General features: G+C 34.4%; 1 protein-coding gene across 1 annotated transcript in view; it reads left to right on the top strand.

Moving 5' to 3' along the window:
• The window catches only part of CHIC2 (cysteine rich hydrophobic domain 2), a 29,942-nt gene extending 13,012 nt beyond the window's left edge, over nt 1-16,930 (top strand). Inside the window, exons 4-6 of the mRNA XM_027635832.1 lie at nt 6,572-6,628; nt 6,795-6,854; nt 9,757-16,930. Coding sequence (XP_027491633.1) covers nt 6,572-6,628; nt 6,795-6,854; nt 9,757-9,807 — 168 coding nt within the window. The 3' untranslated portion in view covers nt 9,808-16,930. The remainder of the gene's footprint in view (nt 1-6,571; nt 6,629-6,794; nt 6,855-9,756) is intronic.
• Nucleotides 16,931-17,198: the final 268 nt, after the last annotated feature.

Below are 17,198 nucleotides of genomic sequence, written 5' to 3'. Positions count from 1 at the left end.
TATTCTTCTGCCATACCAAACATACATGTAAAGTGACCAGGTACTTCTAATTTTTTAGCTCATAAAAATAAGTTTTGCTGAATTTTGGAAAAAATTGGTGAATTTGGAACAATAATGATGATGGAAGATATTTTTTTTAAGTAGCTAGATTTTTTTCTGTATTAAGTAGCTGCAGATGAACTTGGGATTCTGTATTTTTCTGAAATGAGTCCTAGATGGACAAAGCCCTGCAGAGGCTAGCCCTTTCAGAGGGATCATTCTCTTCAGCATACACACTAGTGAAGTGTTGGATTTTACAGGGTCTTCTATGGAGTTATTTTGTTAAGTTGTGCTGCCTTTCAATCTTTCTGGACATGTAACTTCTGTTCCATTCTTGGCCCCTTAGATACTCATAACAGCAGGAGTCAAAGGAATGTTCCTAGGAACTGGTGCTTTATAATTTGTACTTTTAGGGAGGCCCCTGGCAGGCTCTGGTTCTGTATTGTGTAACAATTCATAGGCATTACCAGAATGCTCTAGGCACTATGAGTGGTTCGGAGGTTATGAAAACTTACTGATATAGATGTAAGCTGTTCCCTGCCAGCTGGCTTGAAGTGAATGAGAATATTTCTGGGCACAGTTTCATTTCTTAATAGAGATGTAACCTGAGATCCTTTAGTTTCTCCACCTACACTGGTCTTGAACTGTATTCCATAGCATACTGCTGGATATTTTGGAAAGAAATGATGGGGACTGAAGTTAACATCTCTGTAACCTTAAAAGAGAAGATGGAGGTGAAATTTTCATGAATGTTCAGTTTAAAATTTCTCACAGAGAATGACATCAGATTAATTATTTAATGGAGATTTGATCCTATTTTCATACATTTTATATGTTCATTTATTGTGGCCTTTTCTGTGAGAATGTCCTTCAGCAGGAGGTGGATGCTTTAGATCATCATGGCCATATTTGAATAATTTGTTTGGAAGGATTGGAGCTCCATGGTTTTGTAATGACAGAGTCAGAGTTAGAATTTAATCCTAGAATAAAGGAGCTACTAATCTTAATTTACTAGTCCAAGTAACAACATTAATTATAGTCCTGATGTTTCATGGATCAGTTCAACATTTGTCTGCCTGTGAAATGTTTTTCCACATCTCAATTAGGCCTTCTTGAGGAAAGTGTGTTAATTTTGCCAAGGTCAAGACTTTTTCTTCCACAAGGCTTCTCCATAGCATGAAGTTTTCACAATGATTGGCTCCAGTCACTGTCATCTCATTACAGAAAGTAGCTAGCAACACTTACTTGGTGACTTAGCTCTTACTGGACAGCTAAAATATCAAGTTAGCATCTTGAGTCTTTTGGGCTTTCTGCAGTTGAGAGGAAATTTATATAAGACTTGTAATCATCTTCTAGGAACTTCCCTTGATACTTTGTCTCTGCTATGTTCTTCTGTTTACAGACCAAGATGACTTTGGAAAATACTCATCTAGTATCTGCCAGTACATTGTTGATAATTAAATATCCTCTTCATTTTACTCCTGGATAATACACGTGGGGTGTGTGTTTCTGTACACCTTCTCCATTCTCCACATATTTCATGGCTTTACTGCTTTCTTAAACAGTCTAGGAATCTGAGAATCAAGGCAACCAGTCATTAGGGAATTGTCTTTGGCTTAGATGTTAAAAAAATACTACATGTCAAATAAAGCTGAACTGCTCTTTATACCAGCAAACAATGTAGAAGAGACCTTTTCAGGAAGTAATTGGTCTGTTATGGTGCATTAAGCTTTAAATTCATCTTTCTGTGATGTACCAACCCAGGGCTGAGACACATAAAATTTAGGTCAGTTTATGGATCGAGTGTGGGACAATATTCTCAGAGCTATCTTTCAGAATGGGGCATTTCATGAGGTCAATTTGATGTTGTCAGTTCTCCTGCTCCAGAATTCTGCGATTATGTTTCTCTTTGCCTGATCAGTAACTGTGATCTGTGCTTTAGGTGGGATTCACCTTCTGCACAGAATAATCTGTATGGTAAGGCAAGATGCAGCAATAGTAATCTTGTTAGACAAGGCAGTTATTTCAAGATCCTACAAAAAGCACTACTGTTATATTTTTTTTTGAGATATTCTTCAGTCTGTTTAGTATAGGTTTCACTCGCTTTCTTGCACGGATGTTGCAGTGACATCTGGGATGAGCACCCTTACGGTAGTCTAAAATAAGAAATATCCTAGTTACTAATTGGAGAGGTGATGTAAGATCTACATGTTCACCTATGTAGTTGTTCAGACACCTTTTCAAAGTACTGTGTGTGCTGAAGCAGGTATTCCAGCATGTCAGTATCTGAAATCAACTCAGGTTTCCCCTTTGTCCTTTTCGCCCTTCACAAATAGAGAATTCCTCAGTGAGATGGGAATCTTACCAATTTACAGTTCATAAAGGGTTTATTTGTGAGAGTGTTCAAGATGAGGACTTGATTAGCACAGATGTATGTAATTCAGTTATGTGTGTTCTGAGTACAGCTTTGGAATTTCTGTGGTACCAATATGGGCCTCAAAATTGGCTTGGGGGATATTCTGGCATGGTGAAAGTGACCACACAGTTCTGTGACTCAGTTGACTTCTAACTTTCTATTTCATTGTTTGTACTGATAACTAAATTACTTGGGTATAAATTTTGTAGTCAGAATTAATAGAAATTCCCACTTCTGTCATTTCTCTCTTTAAATGAGTGGAGGTAGTATAGTTCAGATCTCTGATAGGATCCTTTGACTTTTTTCTGGTCATTCTTTCAATACAAATTCCACACATGTGACAATCAACAAAAGTCTGCTTGAGATGGTCTCTTTGTATTTTGAAATTTGAGCATGAAGTGTATTTGTTCAGGGCAATATTCAAAATTAATAATATTTGATTGTGGTGAAGTTTTGTATGAAGGAATTTGAAAATCTCTTGCTACTTGCTGGACTCATGTTGTGCAACATTTACATGTGTTTTCAGATGAGAAGTCAAAGATCGAATGCATGTAGCAGGAGATTCTTTGTTTTTTCTTAGACAGCTATGATTAAAATTGTTAGATCATGTTGTTACTATCCATGTTGTTTCCCCACTTAATAAAGACAAAGGGAGGTACTCAGATCAGCAACATTTTGGGAGTCATGTAAGATCCTTTTGTTTAATATTGTACCAATCATTTGCTGATTTGCAGAAGAAGTTGAGGGGGCTTTGACCCGTTCACTAGTGTAGTTTAGTGTTGTGTGTGTGTTCCAGGTCATGTACTGCAAGAGGGGTCTCTGTTGCTGCACAGCCTTCCAGTCCAGATCGTAGCTACATCTGGAATTGTAAGCTAAGTGCATTAGACAGTTGCAAACATGTAACAGAAAGGTCTTGCAGTTGGTAATACATTCAATACTACCTTGTTTTTGCATGAAAAGTTCATATTTAGGCTTGGGATTTTTTTGTTCTTCCACATTTAAGGGAAAACATTTATTTTTCTGAATCAAGAGCAATAAGCACTGGTGACATTTGTTCTGAGTTGGGCTTTTTTGGTAGTCTCATTTTTCAAAAGACACTGTTAGACATTAATATCTCTAAAGAATCATTATTTTACAGGAATGTTTCATTAAACATTGCATCTAGACATTTGAAGAGGTCTATTTCACAAAATTCTGTGGGTAGCATTAAAGACTATGCTTTTTTTCATGAAGTATGTTACAAAGCATACTTTCTTATCATTGGTATGCTAAAAAGTACATGAATTGCAGTTTTTGCTTTGCTCAAATATTGGACTGGGTTTTAAAAGAAAATAAAATTTGAAAGCTGGATAGTATTAAATCTTCCTAATAAGCAAGTCTCTCTTCCACTTAATTTGTGCTTTTGTTGTGGCTAACAAATAATTTGTTGTATGGGTTTTTTTGTACACCATTGATAGAATATATAAGCTTGTCATCCTAGTGTGCTGGAAATGCTACACTCAAATCAAGTGTTCCTTTCTGGTTTTGTATATCCTCACCTGCTCCTCACTGTAAATCATTGAGATGTCAAGAGCAGTGATTAATTAAGCTGCACGTGCAAGTGCTTTTTTTCACCTGTCAAGTAGGAAGAAAACTTACTATAGTGAATTGTGTGATGCTGTTTAATTCATTTCTTTTTATTCCAAGCTCTGAGGTTTGCAGAAATATTTTACAGTCTAATTTTCATTAACATTTCTGTATTGATAATATGGTGTGATTTGGGAGCTATATCCCAGATTATACTATAGGAAGGATTATATTTAAGGCTCTGGGAAGATAAATAATCGCGGTCTTGCGGCTGCATGTATTTTTATTTCATGCTAGTCAAATGATTTTAAACTGTGTTATTTATATAAACCAATTAATAGTACATAACTACCTATCGATTTCTTATTTATGCGTATATATTGTAATACAGATGTAATTTTATTGGAATTTGAAAAGCTTGGATGTTTTTCACAGTCTTTGGGGCAAACAAATTAAATTGTATAGTGATCTTAATCTATTATTACAAGGTCCTGGAAAGGAAGATTACAAGGTAGATTCAGGTTTTGAATCAGTTTTGCCATTGGTTTAGCAGCGGGTGGGCAGGCAGATGCCTGCTCAGAGTAGAACCTATTGCCATTTTTCACCATTGATAGAGTAGCCTTTCAGAGTCAATGAGCTCTGTCAATGTGAGCTTGTCAAGGCTACAACTTCATAGACCTGAGAGGCGGTTTGAGAGGTCAGCCCTTTTCAGGTTTGCTGTGATGCAAATGAACTTTAATGCTTAAACAACTATTGGAATTTTTATGTCTGCTCCTTGTTCTTTTTTCTTCACAAAGTCATTGACGAGACATTCAGTGCTTTTTAAATTGGAAGTTGCATTGTGCTAAAGACCTAGTACAGATTTACGGAGGGCTGAAAGCAGTTAGATCATGTTCTTTTCATGGTGCGATTAGAATCAAATCGATTTCCCTACAGCCTTCAGCATTCAGATGGCAATTTTAACAAAGCTTGGGGGCTAGACAAGGGACAAAACGACTGAACTGAATGTTAATTACACTCTGCAGCCTTATTTTCTTTTGATTTGGAGCTGACTGGCAACTAAATTAACAAAAGTGTGACCATAACTGCTGCCCTATTTTCATTTAAAAGGAGAGCAGACTCTAAAAGGCTATCTTTACAAAGAAACAAGTGAGGTCTACTGATTATTGTTAAAGGGCACTGTCTTTAAAAACATAATAATAAGAATAACCCCAAAAATACTCAATTTCCAGTTGATGTGATAAAATAGTCACTGGCACGTCCACCTTCTGATAATTCCCTGATTTGTACTTTTTAAAATAAAACATAATAAAAAGTTCAGTGTAATGAGTACACGTAGATAGCAGTGATCTAATTTTTAATCATGTGACCACAATACATACTTAGATGTGTTTCCCCACAACTGCGTCAGTATTAAACTAGAGACAAACTGGTGTTTGAAAACACCAGTTAATATTTGAGAAGAAATTAATAAATTTTGTCTAATTTTTATTTTACTCCTTGTTTCTCATGACAACATTTAGTTTGATTTGGTAAGCTTCATTTACAGTACTAGTATTTTGTAGTAATAACAGCAAGATGCTCTCTCATCCTTTCCCCTCACCCCTCTCCACCTTGTAAGGAAGCTGCAGCTGCACTAAGTTGTATTTGATCCTTGTCATTGCTGCGTCCTTTTGCACCTGCAGCTCTGTTGGTCTCATCTTAACACCTGGCACCATGAATTATCCTCTTTTTATTCACAATCTGTAGCAAATCTCATTTAGAGCTAAGCAATATATATTCTGGCAGTCAAATGACTATAAATGTCAGTATGTGTTTCTCAAATGTAAATATAACTGAATAGTTATACTCAAAATGCTGTGAAACTTTACAGCACAGAATGTCCTTTACTTCTAGCATACATAATCTTAAAAAGCTGTGCAGAACAGCTTTCAGGATTCCCTGTCTGAAGTGTCAAGTGTGGACAGTACTTGCAGTACTGTCAGGCAGTAAACCTTTGCTTTAGAATCCTAAATATTGGGTTTGTTCTTTATAAAAATCACATGAATTTGTGTAATTTACTGTAAATTCTGCATTTGGTTTTTCAGTCTCTAAATCTGGATGTAAATGTAACAGATTTCTCATTTAGAGTATTGTGTATTTGTACTTGACTTACAGCACTGCAAAATAGCTTGCAACATTTTTGAGTTTAGCTGCTGACCTTAGTCAGTGCACTTAGACCACTGATACTGAGGGAGCAGTGTTCCTGCTTTTTATACTTGGATCACTTCAAAATTTCTGTGATTTTAAAGTTATAACTGCCATAAGAACCAGACAGCATGTATATCACTAGTTTTTGTTCCAAAGTGGTTGAAAATAATTATCTGGCTGTCATAAAAAGTTGTTTCTCTTCTAGATACTATTTAATACTGGTGAAGTTCTGATAGTACTGCAGACCACCCTGTACTCAGTCACTGTCCCGTACCTCTCTCCTTTCACACAAAAGCAGCTGCAAAACAAAGTTTTTCTAAAACCAGTCAAGAGTAAAATTCTTTCTCATTTGTCTTCCAGACACGAAGATCGATTGAGAAGTTATTAGAATGGGAAAACAATAGGTTATACCACAAGGTGAGTGCCGCAGGGAGCAGCTTCGTACTGTTGGAGTTTGAATTGCACAGTATGGAAACAGATGCTTTTGTTGAACGAAAAATATGAAAGGTGGACAAATGGGCTAGTCTGTGTGCTGCAATAAAATACAGCTCATTTTTCTTCTTTTTCTTCCCTCCTTGTCTAGCTGTGCTTGCATTGGAGACTAAGCAAAAGGAAATGTGAAACGAATAACATGATGGAATATGTAAGTTAAAGGGCTGTTTTGTGAGTTTCTCTATTAAATGATCATTTATTTTGCTTCTGATCTTATTCTTTTCATGATTATTAATCAGTAAAGGTGTCAGGAGCTTAATCGCCTGAGTGCAAGGATTTTCTACGGTTCACAGATGCATGGTTTCATGTGCAGGACTGATTTATAAAGTTATGAAAGACTTGAAAACAAGGCTTCACTGTGTTCTGAAAAATAATAAATTAATTGCCAAGATAAAATAGCTTGAACATGTGCTGATGGAGTGTGAAATTTTAGATGCTGTATAAAGAATAACCACAACTTTGGTTACGCAGCAAGTCAGATATGGCTATTTTATATAATGCTAATCAAGTCTAAAAGTATGGAAGAAGACCTTTCAACTAAGCTGTTGGAGCTTAAGAAACCTTTTTAGATTTTAACTGCCCCTTACCTCAACTATCTTAAAAGTATCTTTATCTCCAATTGGTGTCACTAAAATATTTTTAAGTCAGTCTCTGGAGTATTAATTCAGTCTTTGGCTGAGACTCCATAAGCCCTTCTTGGAGATACACAGTGAGAAGTTATATGTGGTTTAAAATGAATGATGTCCAGTATGGGATTTCAGTTTGTTTAGCTTGCAACTTTCTTATTCTTTTTTTTGGTGCTTTTCTTATTTTCATTATCAGAATGTCTTGGAAGTACATAGGATAGGATGAAATTAAACTGCTAAAATATGAGAAACATTAGAATTTCCATAATTTCTTTTAATGCTTTAGGAACTGGGTGATAGGAAGGTTAACTTTTTAAAAATTAAGATTAGTTTTTGAGAAATATCTACTGTGTTAGTTGTAATTGATCTGTAATCTTCCATTACATAGTACTCCATCTATTCTTTGAAATAACAAAGCTATAATGCATATTAAAACTTTAAACTTTATTAAACAGTTCAAAATTATATTAAAATTATCTTTACGTTTTAGTCTTCCCCTTTTCCCTGTTTCTGCATTAGATCTTATTTCTAACCTGAAATATAAGGTCTTAAAAATACTTTTTTTACAGAATGACTCTATTCAGTTCACTGAATAAGTACATTTTTTAACATCTATTCTACCAAATTTTGGGGTTAGATGCATGAGTGTGACTGAAAACAGAATAAATCAAATTTCAGAAAGTAGACTTAAGCTTTACCTAAGTGGTTCTTATTTTCCTGAAAACTTTGTTTTTCCACAGGAAACACTGTCAAAACCAATGGTTTCAGGTTCAGTTGAAAAAAAAAAACAATGCAAGTTTGTAAATACTGTGGCCCGCCAGTGTTTACAGATGAATATTCATTTTATTAAATATAATTTATAATCAGTTGACCTGTTTGCATTAATAGTATATATGCATGCACATACAGTTTTATGAGATAAAGGTCAAAGATTTTTGTTTTCAATTTGTGAAACATCTGGTATTATCTATGGATATACTTAGTGAGAGAATTTTTACAAAACCTCACTGTACTGTTTTCTCATTTTCAGTGAACTGATTTACTAGTCTCTTTAAAAACTGCCCTTATCGTGTTCATGATTTAATTTTAAATAATAAATACTTATCCTCAATTCTTTTTCAAAACAGGTGATTGAAATTAGATTCTTTCACCCAAAACTTGGTGCTTTGCTGAATTTGAAATTTTCACTGTTGTAAATGCTAAATTAAATAAATAATTCTAGAAATTAAGAAAGACAAGATAATCTGACATCTTTGGCATAAACAGAGTGTTCCAGCTTTACTTCTTGCTCCCTTCTTGAAACCTTGCCTGAATATCAGAAGCCCTGGTATCTCTGCAGAATCCAGTTGTTGACAAACGTCACTGATCAATAGATTTTGAGCAGTTTGCATCACTTCTGAAAATAAGTCCCTTCTGAATCTCTAAAAAATAAATTTGTACACCTGATTTCAGTATACATTACTTCTAATGTGTTTGCCTTAGAAATAAAATCAGAGACTCATTTATTTGCTGATGTTTGGTATGCTATCAGAGATAGTGTATACTTGCTAAACAGCTAAGTTGTGTTCTCCTTTATAATTAAAAATATTCAGAAATAATTTTTAACTTTTAGAAAGGTGAGTCCCCCTTACAAGTAAATAAAATCCTTAGTTATGTTACTAGATGCATTTATTTCTTTATGAATCAGCTCATGCTGCTGTGTTATGACTGTCTCTCTGAAAGAAAGATGCACTAGTGAACATTTTCTTTAAGCTTCCTATTTAAAGGAGGATAAATACTTGGACTGTGTTCTGGAGCAGACCCTTTTATGTACTTAGCTCAGAACACATAGTTTTAGTTTGAATCAAGACCATGAGAATAATCATGCAAAAGCATTAGTCAAGTTCTTGACTAATCACATTTGTAGATATGGGAACTTTGCAAAAGTTGGTACACTTTTCTATACAGATATTAAATTATTAACATGATTTAGAATCCTGTATTAAGTGGAAATAATTCTGAAGTAAATGGAATTGCCTGTGTAATTGAAAATTAACTTTTTATGCATTGTGCCTTCTGGATTTTTTTTTAATTTTTTCAAATGAATGCATTTATCTCTTTCATAATTTTTTCCTAATAAAGGAAACAAATTATGTTAAGGAATTTTTATGTAGTAGCTTACTTCAGTTCATTTTCGTATGTTATGTGTCAGTAGGCAAGCTTATTCAATTTAATTTGATTCTTTAAGAGTTTGGGGTTTCTACTGATGACCCCAAAACAGTTAACATGCATGACTTTTCTAATGGTCTCCTACCTAAGACAAGCTCTGTGATCTTTGATTTTTGTCACAACTTGATGTACTAAAAAAAAAAAATGGAATATGAATTATCGTTGTGATAAATAGGATTGCTGCCATCTTTAATATATATTTCTTTTCTTTTTATACAGGTCATCCTTATAGAATTTTTACCAAAGACACCAATTTTTCGACCAGATTAGCGTTTGATTTATTTATAGAGACTTATTCAAGTATGTTGTCTTTCCAATGGTGCCTTGCTTGGTGCTCTCCTGGTAGTGACATAGCATTGGTTCTACAGAGTCTTGTGGTGTTTTCATTATTTTTTTTTGTTTCGTTGGTTGTTTTTTTGGTTTTGTTTTTTTTTATAAGAACATGTTCTAAGTGCATTTAGTCAAACTCTGCTGATTTCACACAGGTATTAATTACTACTTAAGTTATTTTTACTTTTGCTACTTCTGTTTATTAATGTATCTTGATTTTCAAAGAGTCTTTTATATGTGTGCGCGCGCGTGTGTACATATATATATATATTACCATAAATACACAGCTGAAAATTATATACAAGTGAACAGGTATTTTTTTATCCCAGTATGACACAACTGATTGACTGTACATTGTGTAAGTCCTTTTAGTTATTCATCTACATGCTGAAGTTCCTTCTAAGATATTCCTAAACTTCTGTCAGTGGCTAGTCAATTGTAAATATTTTTATTTCTTTTTGGGATATTGGCTAGTCTCTTCCAGCAAAAGGAGATAAAGTTCTTTTTGAAACTGTGCTTTTTGGAACCCAAATGCCATTGCATTAGTAGAAATCTCTGTGCTTTTCATGAAGAAGTCCTGTCAGCTGGTTCTGAAAAAGGTCGGCTTTAAAAGTTAAAAAGAAGCAGCAAAATGGAATTATTTTGCTTGGATTAGAAGACTCACTGAGAGAATTGCATGCATCTGGTTAGTAGAACTCAAGATCACAAAAATATATTAGTATTGCATTATATAATGTACGTGTTTTAATTCAGTCTAATGCCATGTATCAGCTTTATTCCTACTCTTTACCAGAACCTGTACACAGGGGTGCAGAAGGATTTGTTTTACTAAAACTTATTGTCCAAGAGGACCTTTCAGGGGTTTTTTCATTTATTTTGAAACTACATATGCAGAAAAAGTTATTGAAGTATTCTTGAACAGTAGAGTTCCAGATGCAAAGGCCATTTAATAATCAAAGCAGGGTACACTGGGCAACAGCGGAATTTTAAGTGTGTTAGACAGTTATTTATTGCACCCTTTTCTTTTGCTCGTTTTGGTTTACAAAGCTTATTTTCTGTGCAAGTATAAGACTTTTTTTAACTAGATATATGATGTATGCTTGGGTCAGGCTGGTTGTGTTTTGTTTCTTATGCTTATACCTTAGTTGTTCATATCTTCACAAAAGGTTTTGGGTTTTTTTAATTGCAACTCTCGTGCATTTGCTCTAGATACATAAAATTACTGTACATGAACACTGATGTAAGTTAAGAACATGTTCCTTGTACAGTTGTGGTAGCAAGCAATAATGTGAATATATGAAAAAACAGATATACTCTGCTTAATATTTGTATGAATGAAAAGTTGATACCACTACAAGAATAGTCTTCTCTTTTTAATCTTTTAAATACAGGTACCTTGATGCTGTGAACTATTTTTCTATGTCTTCAAGATATTTATTCTCTGTAAAATATTCTCTAGTGAGTATTATATTCCTGAATTGTTCATAGTAGGAGCGGTCTAGAAAGTTTTAAGTTTTCTTAAATCTAAGCCTTCTGTATCTGTTCCCAAAACTCGTCCTTTGCTCAGCTTTCATCTGTGGATTCCTGCTGTTCACTTTGAAAATAGCTCAGCTATGCTTTTCATACGAGCCTACAAGTGTGTTTCTTTGACATGACAGAACATGATTTTTAATTAACAAATCCCAGTTTCGTCCTTCCTTGGTCTTCTGGGTGCCACAATGGTCTCTCTCCAAAGTAAATGTTTATAATTTTCTAAAAATCAATTTCAGCCTGTTCTTTAATACGAATCTGGGTCTGCAATGCTCCTCCTCTTGCCCAAAAGTATTAATTATAACCTCAGACTAGGCTTTAGCCTGTAAGGGAGGCCAGAAATGTAACATTGATGGCAGCTGAGACTGGGGAGATTGGAGGTCCAGAGGAGAGGTTGAAATGGAACAGAGGTCATAACTGGTGATAAATTCTGATGACCAGAAATATATATTGATTTCTTTAAGGGTCGATTTTCAATAAAATGAATATTGAATCATATGAAGTCTAGATTTTATCAAGATTTTCAGTTGACTGTACAGATAATTTGTGTCATGGATGCAGTTTTCCACTAGTGTGGAAACCTATCTTTCCACATAGTGTGGAGGGATAGGTTGGATAGGGCTTGTGATACATTAATAGTAGCGCCACATTCAGCGTGAGCTGTTTGCCTTAGTTTACTACCCAGACTTTCCATGCTACATTCTGTGACACCACAGATACCTTGCCAGCAGCACCCAAACCTACTGACAGTAAAGCTACTTTAGGCACAACAAGTGCTGAAACCAGAGCAGTGAATAGAGTGTGGTTTATGAGTTTACAAAGAGTATCTCATTAGTAAAGCTCCCACATAAGTGGTAGTGCTGGTTAAGTTCTTGCCTACTTTTAGGTACATCAGCAGTCATGGGCTTGGTTAGCAGGCATTTCTGTATTTTAACTATGACTTTCTCTTAAAGAACTCTAGTACAGAGGTCCAGAGTAGAGCTCGGAGCAATTAAAAAGTCAAATCCCTTGGTAAGGAGGCCAGACTAATTCCTTCGAAAAGTATTTCCGATATTGTATTAAAACATTGACTCTGACCTAAAATACAATCAGGAAACTTGAGAAACTGCATATACAGACATGAGTTTTATTTCAAAGGTGTTATTCTCCTGAAGAGGTAGTACACTCACCTAGTAAGAATGTTATAAAACATTTTGATACAATCCCTTTCAATTCATTAATTACAGTTATGGAAATTGAACATGGCAGGAACTTTAATCACCTGTTTATTGCTTGCGGCAGTTGTCAGGATTTTCCTTTGATGTTGCTTCTGAAATACAAAATCTATTTACTTTGTGTGCTAGTGAGAAGACATACATTACCTTTTTGTCTATTTGGCAAAGAAAGAAGTTGCATAGTTTGAACAGACCAGAAGCTGTAGTAGGACTTCCAGGACACAGCCTACACTTTGCTAAAATAAATATTACGTTGTACTAACTTGTTCAGCTTCTTGCAAGTCAGCAATTCCTACAAATAACCTTATCTATTTGAAATTTCCTTTAACAGTAGGAGTTGATATTAATCATTTAGCAAATGATGTTCATTATGCCTGTTTCACCTTCAGCCTGAAAAACTAATGGTGAAGGCATCAATGACTCCCTGTGAAAGCTAATAATTATTTTTAGATATAGTAGCCTTTAACTGGTGAATAAATATTTTTTCAGTAGTATAATAGAAATAAATTCTTTTTAATCTTTTAGTAATAGATAGGAATAAGTCCTGAGGGAGAAGGTCTTTCTGTCTGACCCTACATAAATAATTCTGTAGAGCTCATCTGTTGTTAAATAGCTCTGATTTTAAGTTTATACTGGGATTGGCAAAATTTACCAGAAATGAAAATGTTTATGGAGATAGGCTACAGGAAGTCAAGTAAATTTTTTGTAATAGCTCAGTAAGAGTAATTTTAATAAACTATTTATGCAAATCCAAAATTTCCCAATATCTAAATATCCAAAATGATATTTAAACTGAAGTAGAATAGATTATAAAAACTTTTTACAGTACTTAGATGTAAATTATAATCTCTAAACGAATTTGTTAAATGGTATTTTTTGTAACTTTCAAGACCATGGTGTTTAAATGCTCTGTCTCTCATATACAGGCTTACTTAAAAGTCGGTTTTAATTTTTTTTTTCTAAAAGTCATTATTTAGCCCTGAAGATTGTAGGGAAGAGCTTTAAAATGCAATTTGTAACTGCTCAGAAGCCAGAAGGAAAGGAAAAAGAACTTTTCTTTATTCCTTTCCCTCCACCCCTCACCCCAAAGTCTTAGTTTTAAATTGGTCCCCTTGTTTTGGAGCCCTAGCTTATGGGTTTTGAGCAGCTGGCAATAATGCAAAGTGTCCACCAAAAAAACCCATTTGAATTCTGAACAATTTAAAGAGATCACTTTAATTAAGAGGCAAAAGATATGTTAAGCAAAGAAAATCCCTGGTTCTTTTAAGTTGTCCCAGCACTGCTATTGAGTAATTAAAAGAAGGATCGTGATGACCCTGCATTAGGTCAAAATCCAGATGATTTTGTGTAAGGAAATGCTCAATTAGAAAGGTCTCAGAGCCCCAAATGTCTTGGATTCATAGTAGCAATTTATTAAGGGTAAGTGACGCTGGCTAGTTTTGTATCCGTGACTAAAATCATTTATGTTGCTCTTCAGCAACTTTGTTTACGAAAAGAAAGCATTTCAGAAATAAGATCTGTATTCATGACTGCTAATTTGCTGTAATTTCTGTGCTTTTCCCTAAAACCACATTGCATTTCCATCACAAACAGCTAAGTGTATGATCGTTATAATGCCTTTAATAGCCATATTGTAGGTAGAAATAATTAACTTCTCAGGGACTAATAGGAAATATGAAAATGGAGTTAATGAGCTGAATGCCTATCTGCATGAAGGCTTACTTTTCAAACATCACTCTAGAAACCTGATTGTAATATGCATGACCATTATGAATGTTATCAATATACAGTTATGAGAGCTTCTTTTACCCTGTATTATTAGGCTGCTGAATGTCAAAGTATGTTGGATAAGGATAAATGAAGGTTTTTTCCTGATTTCGATGGAGTGATTATTTCTAATGGTGCTACCTTCTTAATTCCTGTGTTTATTCTTTGTAAAGTTCTCTTTGAATAGGCTGGGTGAAACAGGGGATACTGACGTAATGAGAAAATAGTATCGTTCTTCTTAAGGAAGAGAAAAAATTTGAAGGGGAGACATACTCTAGAAGCAAAAAAATGTCACTGCTGGAAACATGCATTTATTCTTCAGTAGTTACAGATATTCATTTGTGGTGTTTTGTTGGTTACAGAATTTTGCCGTTCGTTAATTTTTGAACTTTCATCTTTTTGCACACTGATGTTTCAGTCAGTGTGGGCTGAACTAGAGACTATTTTTTAAAATTTAAAAACACCTGAATCCTTGCATGAAACTTCATTTGTTGACACTTGTGCTGGTGTATGTATCTCTACCACATAACACCTGGGTAATATATATCCTTTATAAACTACATTTTACTGTTTTCATGGAAGTTGTCCTTTTAAAAAAGAATTCTGCTTTGTTTAGCTCATTAATATTTCATTAAGATTTATTTTCTTGAAAAAGGATTCATAAATGCTTGGCTCCTCAGAATACAACAGACCATTAGGAACAATTTAGTGAGGCAAAAGATGAAACATAGGAATTAGGAGAAGCAACACCCAAAAGCTTGAGTTTGGAGATTAGGTTTGGAGTTCTCTGAGTACGATGGAAAATAGTTTTGAACTGAATGAAATGGTATTGAATAATGCAAGTTAAGTAAAAGCTATCAGACCATTTCAGTAATTAGATAGACTGTGTTAACTTCTATTTTTTTATTTTAATAGGTGTGTTATTAATTTATTTTAGTTATGCTCTAGTCGATAGACAATTCTGCTATTATGCAGAATAATAATGCGGAAGGTAAGCTTCTTTTTAAACTCAATGTCTCTTCATTTGAAATAGCCAGACCAAAATGGAATTGCTGATGAGAGCTGCACAGTAAGTGCAGAACAGGCTTTTCCTAAGCTGGAGCCTGTAATGCATGGCTAATTGTTTCCAAAGAAAATTCTTGACTTGTCCAGACAGCTCCTGTCATGTGACAGTATATCTAAGGCCTACAAGTAGGATCCAGTTAGTACAATTTAAGTTTGTGTGAGTAAAAGAGACTTCTGTAGTTAGTTGTAGCTTTTATGGAGAAGGGAACCATTGACAAATACTCACTTTTTGAAGGCAAATAGCAGATTTTATGATGTTTATTGAAACATGCTTTTTTTGTTACTGTTTTCTCCTAATTTATAACTTCTTCATTGAAAGTTACTTTGCCTTGTGTTGAAAACTAAACTTAGTAGTCAGCTGAAGATTTTTTTTTGTTACAGTGTTTTACGTTTGTGAATCCATTTTTTAAGTCACATTTAGAATTTTTTCAAAAAGTCAGATATCCTGATGCAATATAATTGATATTTTTAGTGGCTCTATGTTTAAATTGATTTCACTGTACTGATGTAAACATCTAATTCATCCACTCCAAGTGTTTATCTCTGATCCTTTTGTGCTTGCAACAGGCTTCCTGACTTGTTAGGATATGCAGTGTACCTGCTAGTTAATATTGTCAATGAACGGTTTGGTTCAGTGAGATAACAAGGAATACAGAGTAGTTCCTGATTTGAAAAGTGTAACTTAGATTCTTGTTTTCATAAAGGATGGAGTATGGCAATCAGAGTAGCAAAGTAATTCCAAACATAAATTTGAAAGAGAATAGTAAGCTGAAAAATGGTGCCTAAATGTTGTGTGCTAAATTAGACCTGTGTAATTCAAGTTGCTTTAAAAAAATTGGCAGAGAATTGCATCAGATTGTGTGCACTTAGGAAAAACCTGTAAAATGTATAAAACCGTAATGGTAAATAAGTCAGTGAAAGGGTGTCGCCTTTCAAGAGGGCAAACTTAAACCCCAGTATTCTGGAGTTAAAAATCCAGTTATGTTAAAAATCCATTTCAGGCAGAAATTATGTAAGCAATAATTTAACCTAGAACTGGATATTAAAGAAGCTGCTATTTACAGAGACTTGATGTTAATTTTGCCTGTTGGGCATCTCTCCTCTCATAAAGAGTTTAGAAAGATAGGGTTGCTGTGATTTCCACTGTTGTAACATTCCTCTTCAAATATTTTAAGTCTGGGTGAGAGACTGAAAGCTTACAAGACAGTACTGTGTTGACAGGGTGCATTGCTTTGGGAGGAGAAGATAGGAAGAAAAGGACTTTTTTAAAGGCTGCACAACTGTATATATGCGTATTTAAGAGTATTTAACCATGTCTGCTAAATTACTGAAGTTAATCTATTGTTGAATTATAGAATATTATTTAATGCATCAGCATTGTTTTTTCCTGACTTGACCCAGAATTGGAATGGACTCCAGTATAAATTTTTTTTAAAGCATTTCTTAAGTTGTATGTATTATAAACTAATAAAATAATTGTTAACGTATCTACTAAGCCTTGGTGTTTTTCATCTGTGTTGGGAGGGGGAGTGGTAGAGAGTAGAAGAAAAAGACAGAAAAAGCTGAAAAACTCTGGTGTATGATGCAACGATCTCCTCTTGTTTCCAGTTGGTAGTTTTAGTCTAAATTGGCAGGAGAGGGGGAAGAGAAAACAGTTTTGGATATTTAAGTGACAATGTAGGTGACTTCAGGACTGGAGTTACCAAATTACAAGCATTGCTTGCCTTAACTGTTTCAAACTGGTTTTTCATTAAG

The sequence above is a fragment of the Corapipo altera genome, unplaced genomic scaffold (genome assembly GCF_003945725.1).
Source record: "Corapipo altera isolate COAL_440 unplaced genomic scaffold, ASM394572v1 22b, whole genome shotgun sequence".
Classification (NCBI taxonomy): Eukaryota; Metazoa; Chordata; class Aves; order Passeriformes; family Pipridae; genus Corapipo; species Corapipo altera.
Note: the sequence above shows the minus strand (reverse complement) of the source record. Positions and strands in the feature narration are given on the sequence as shown.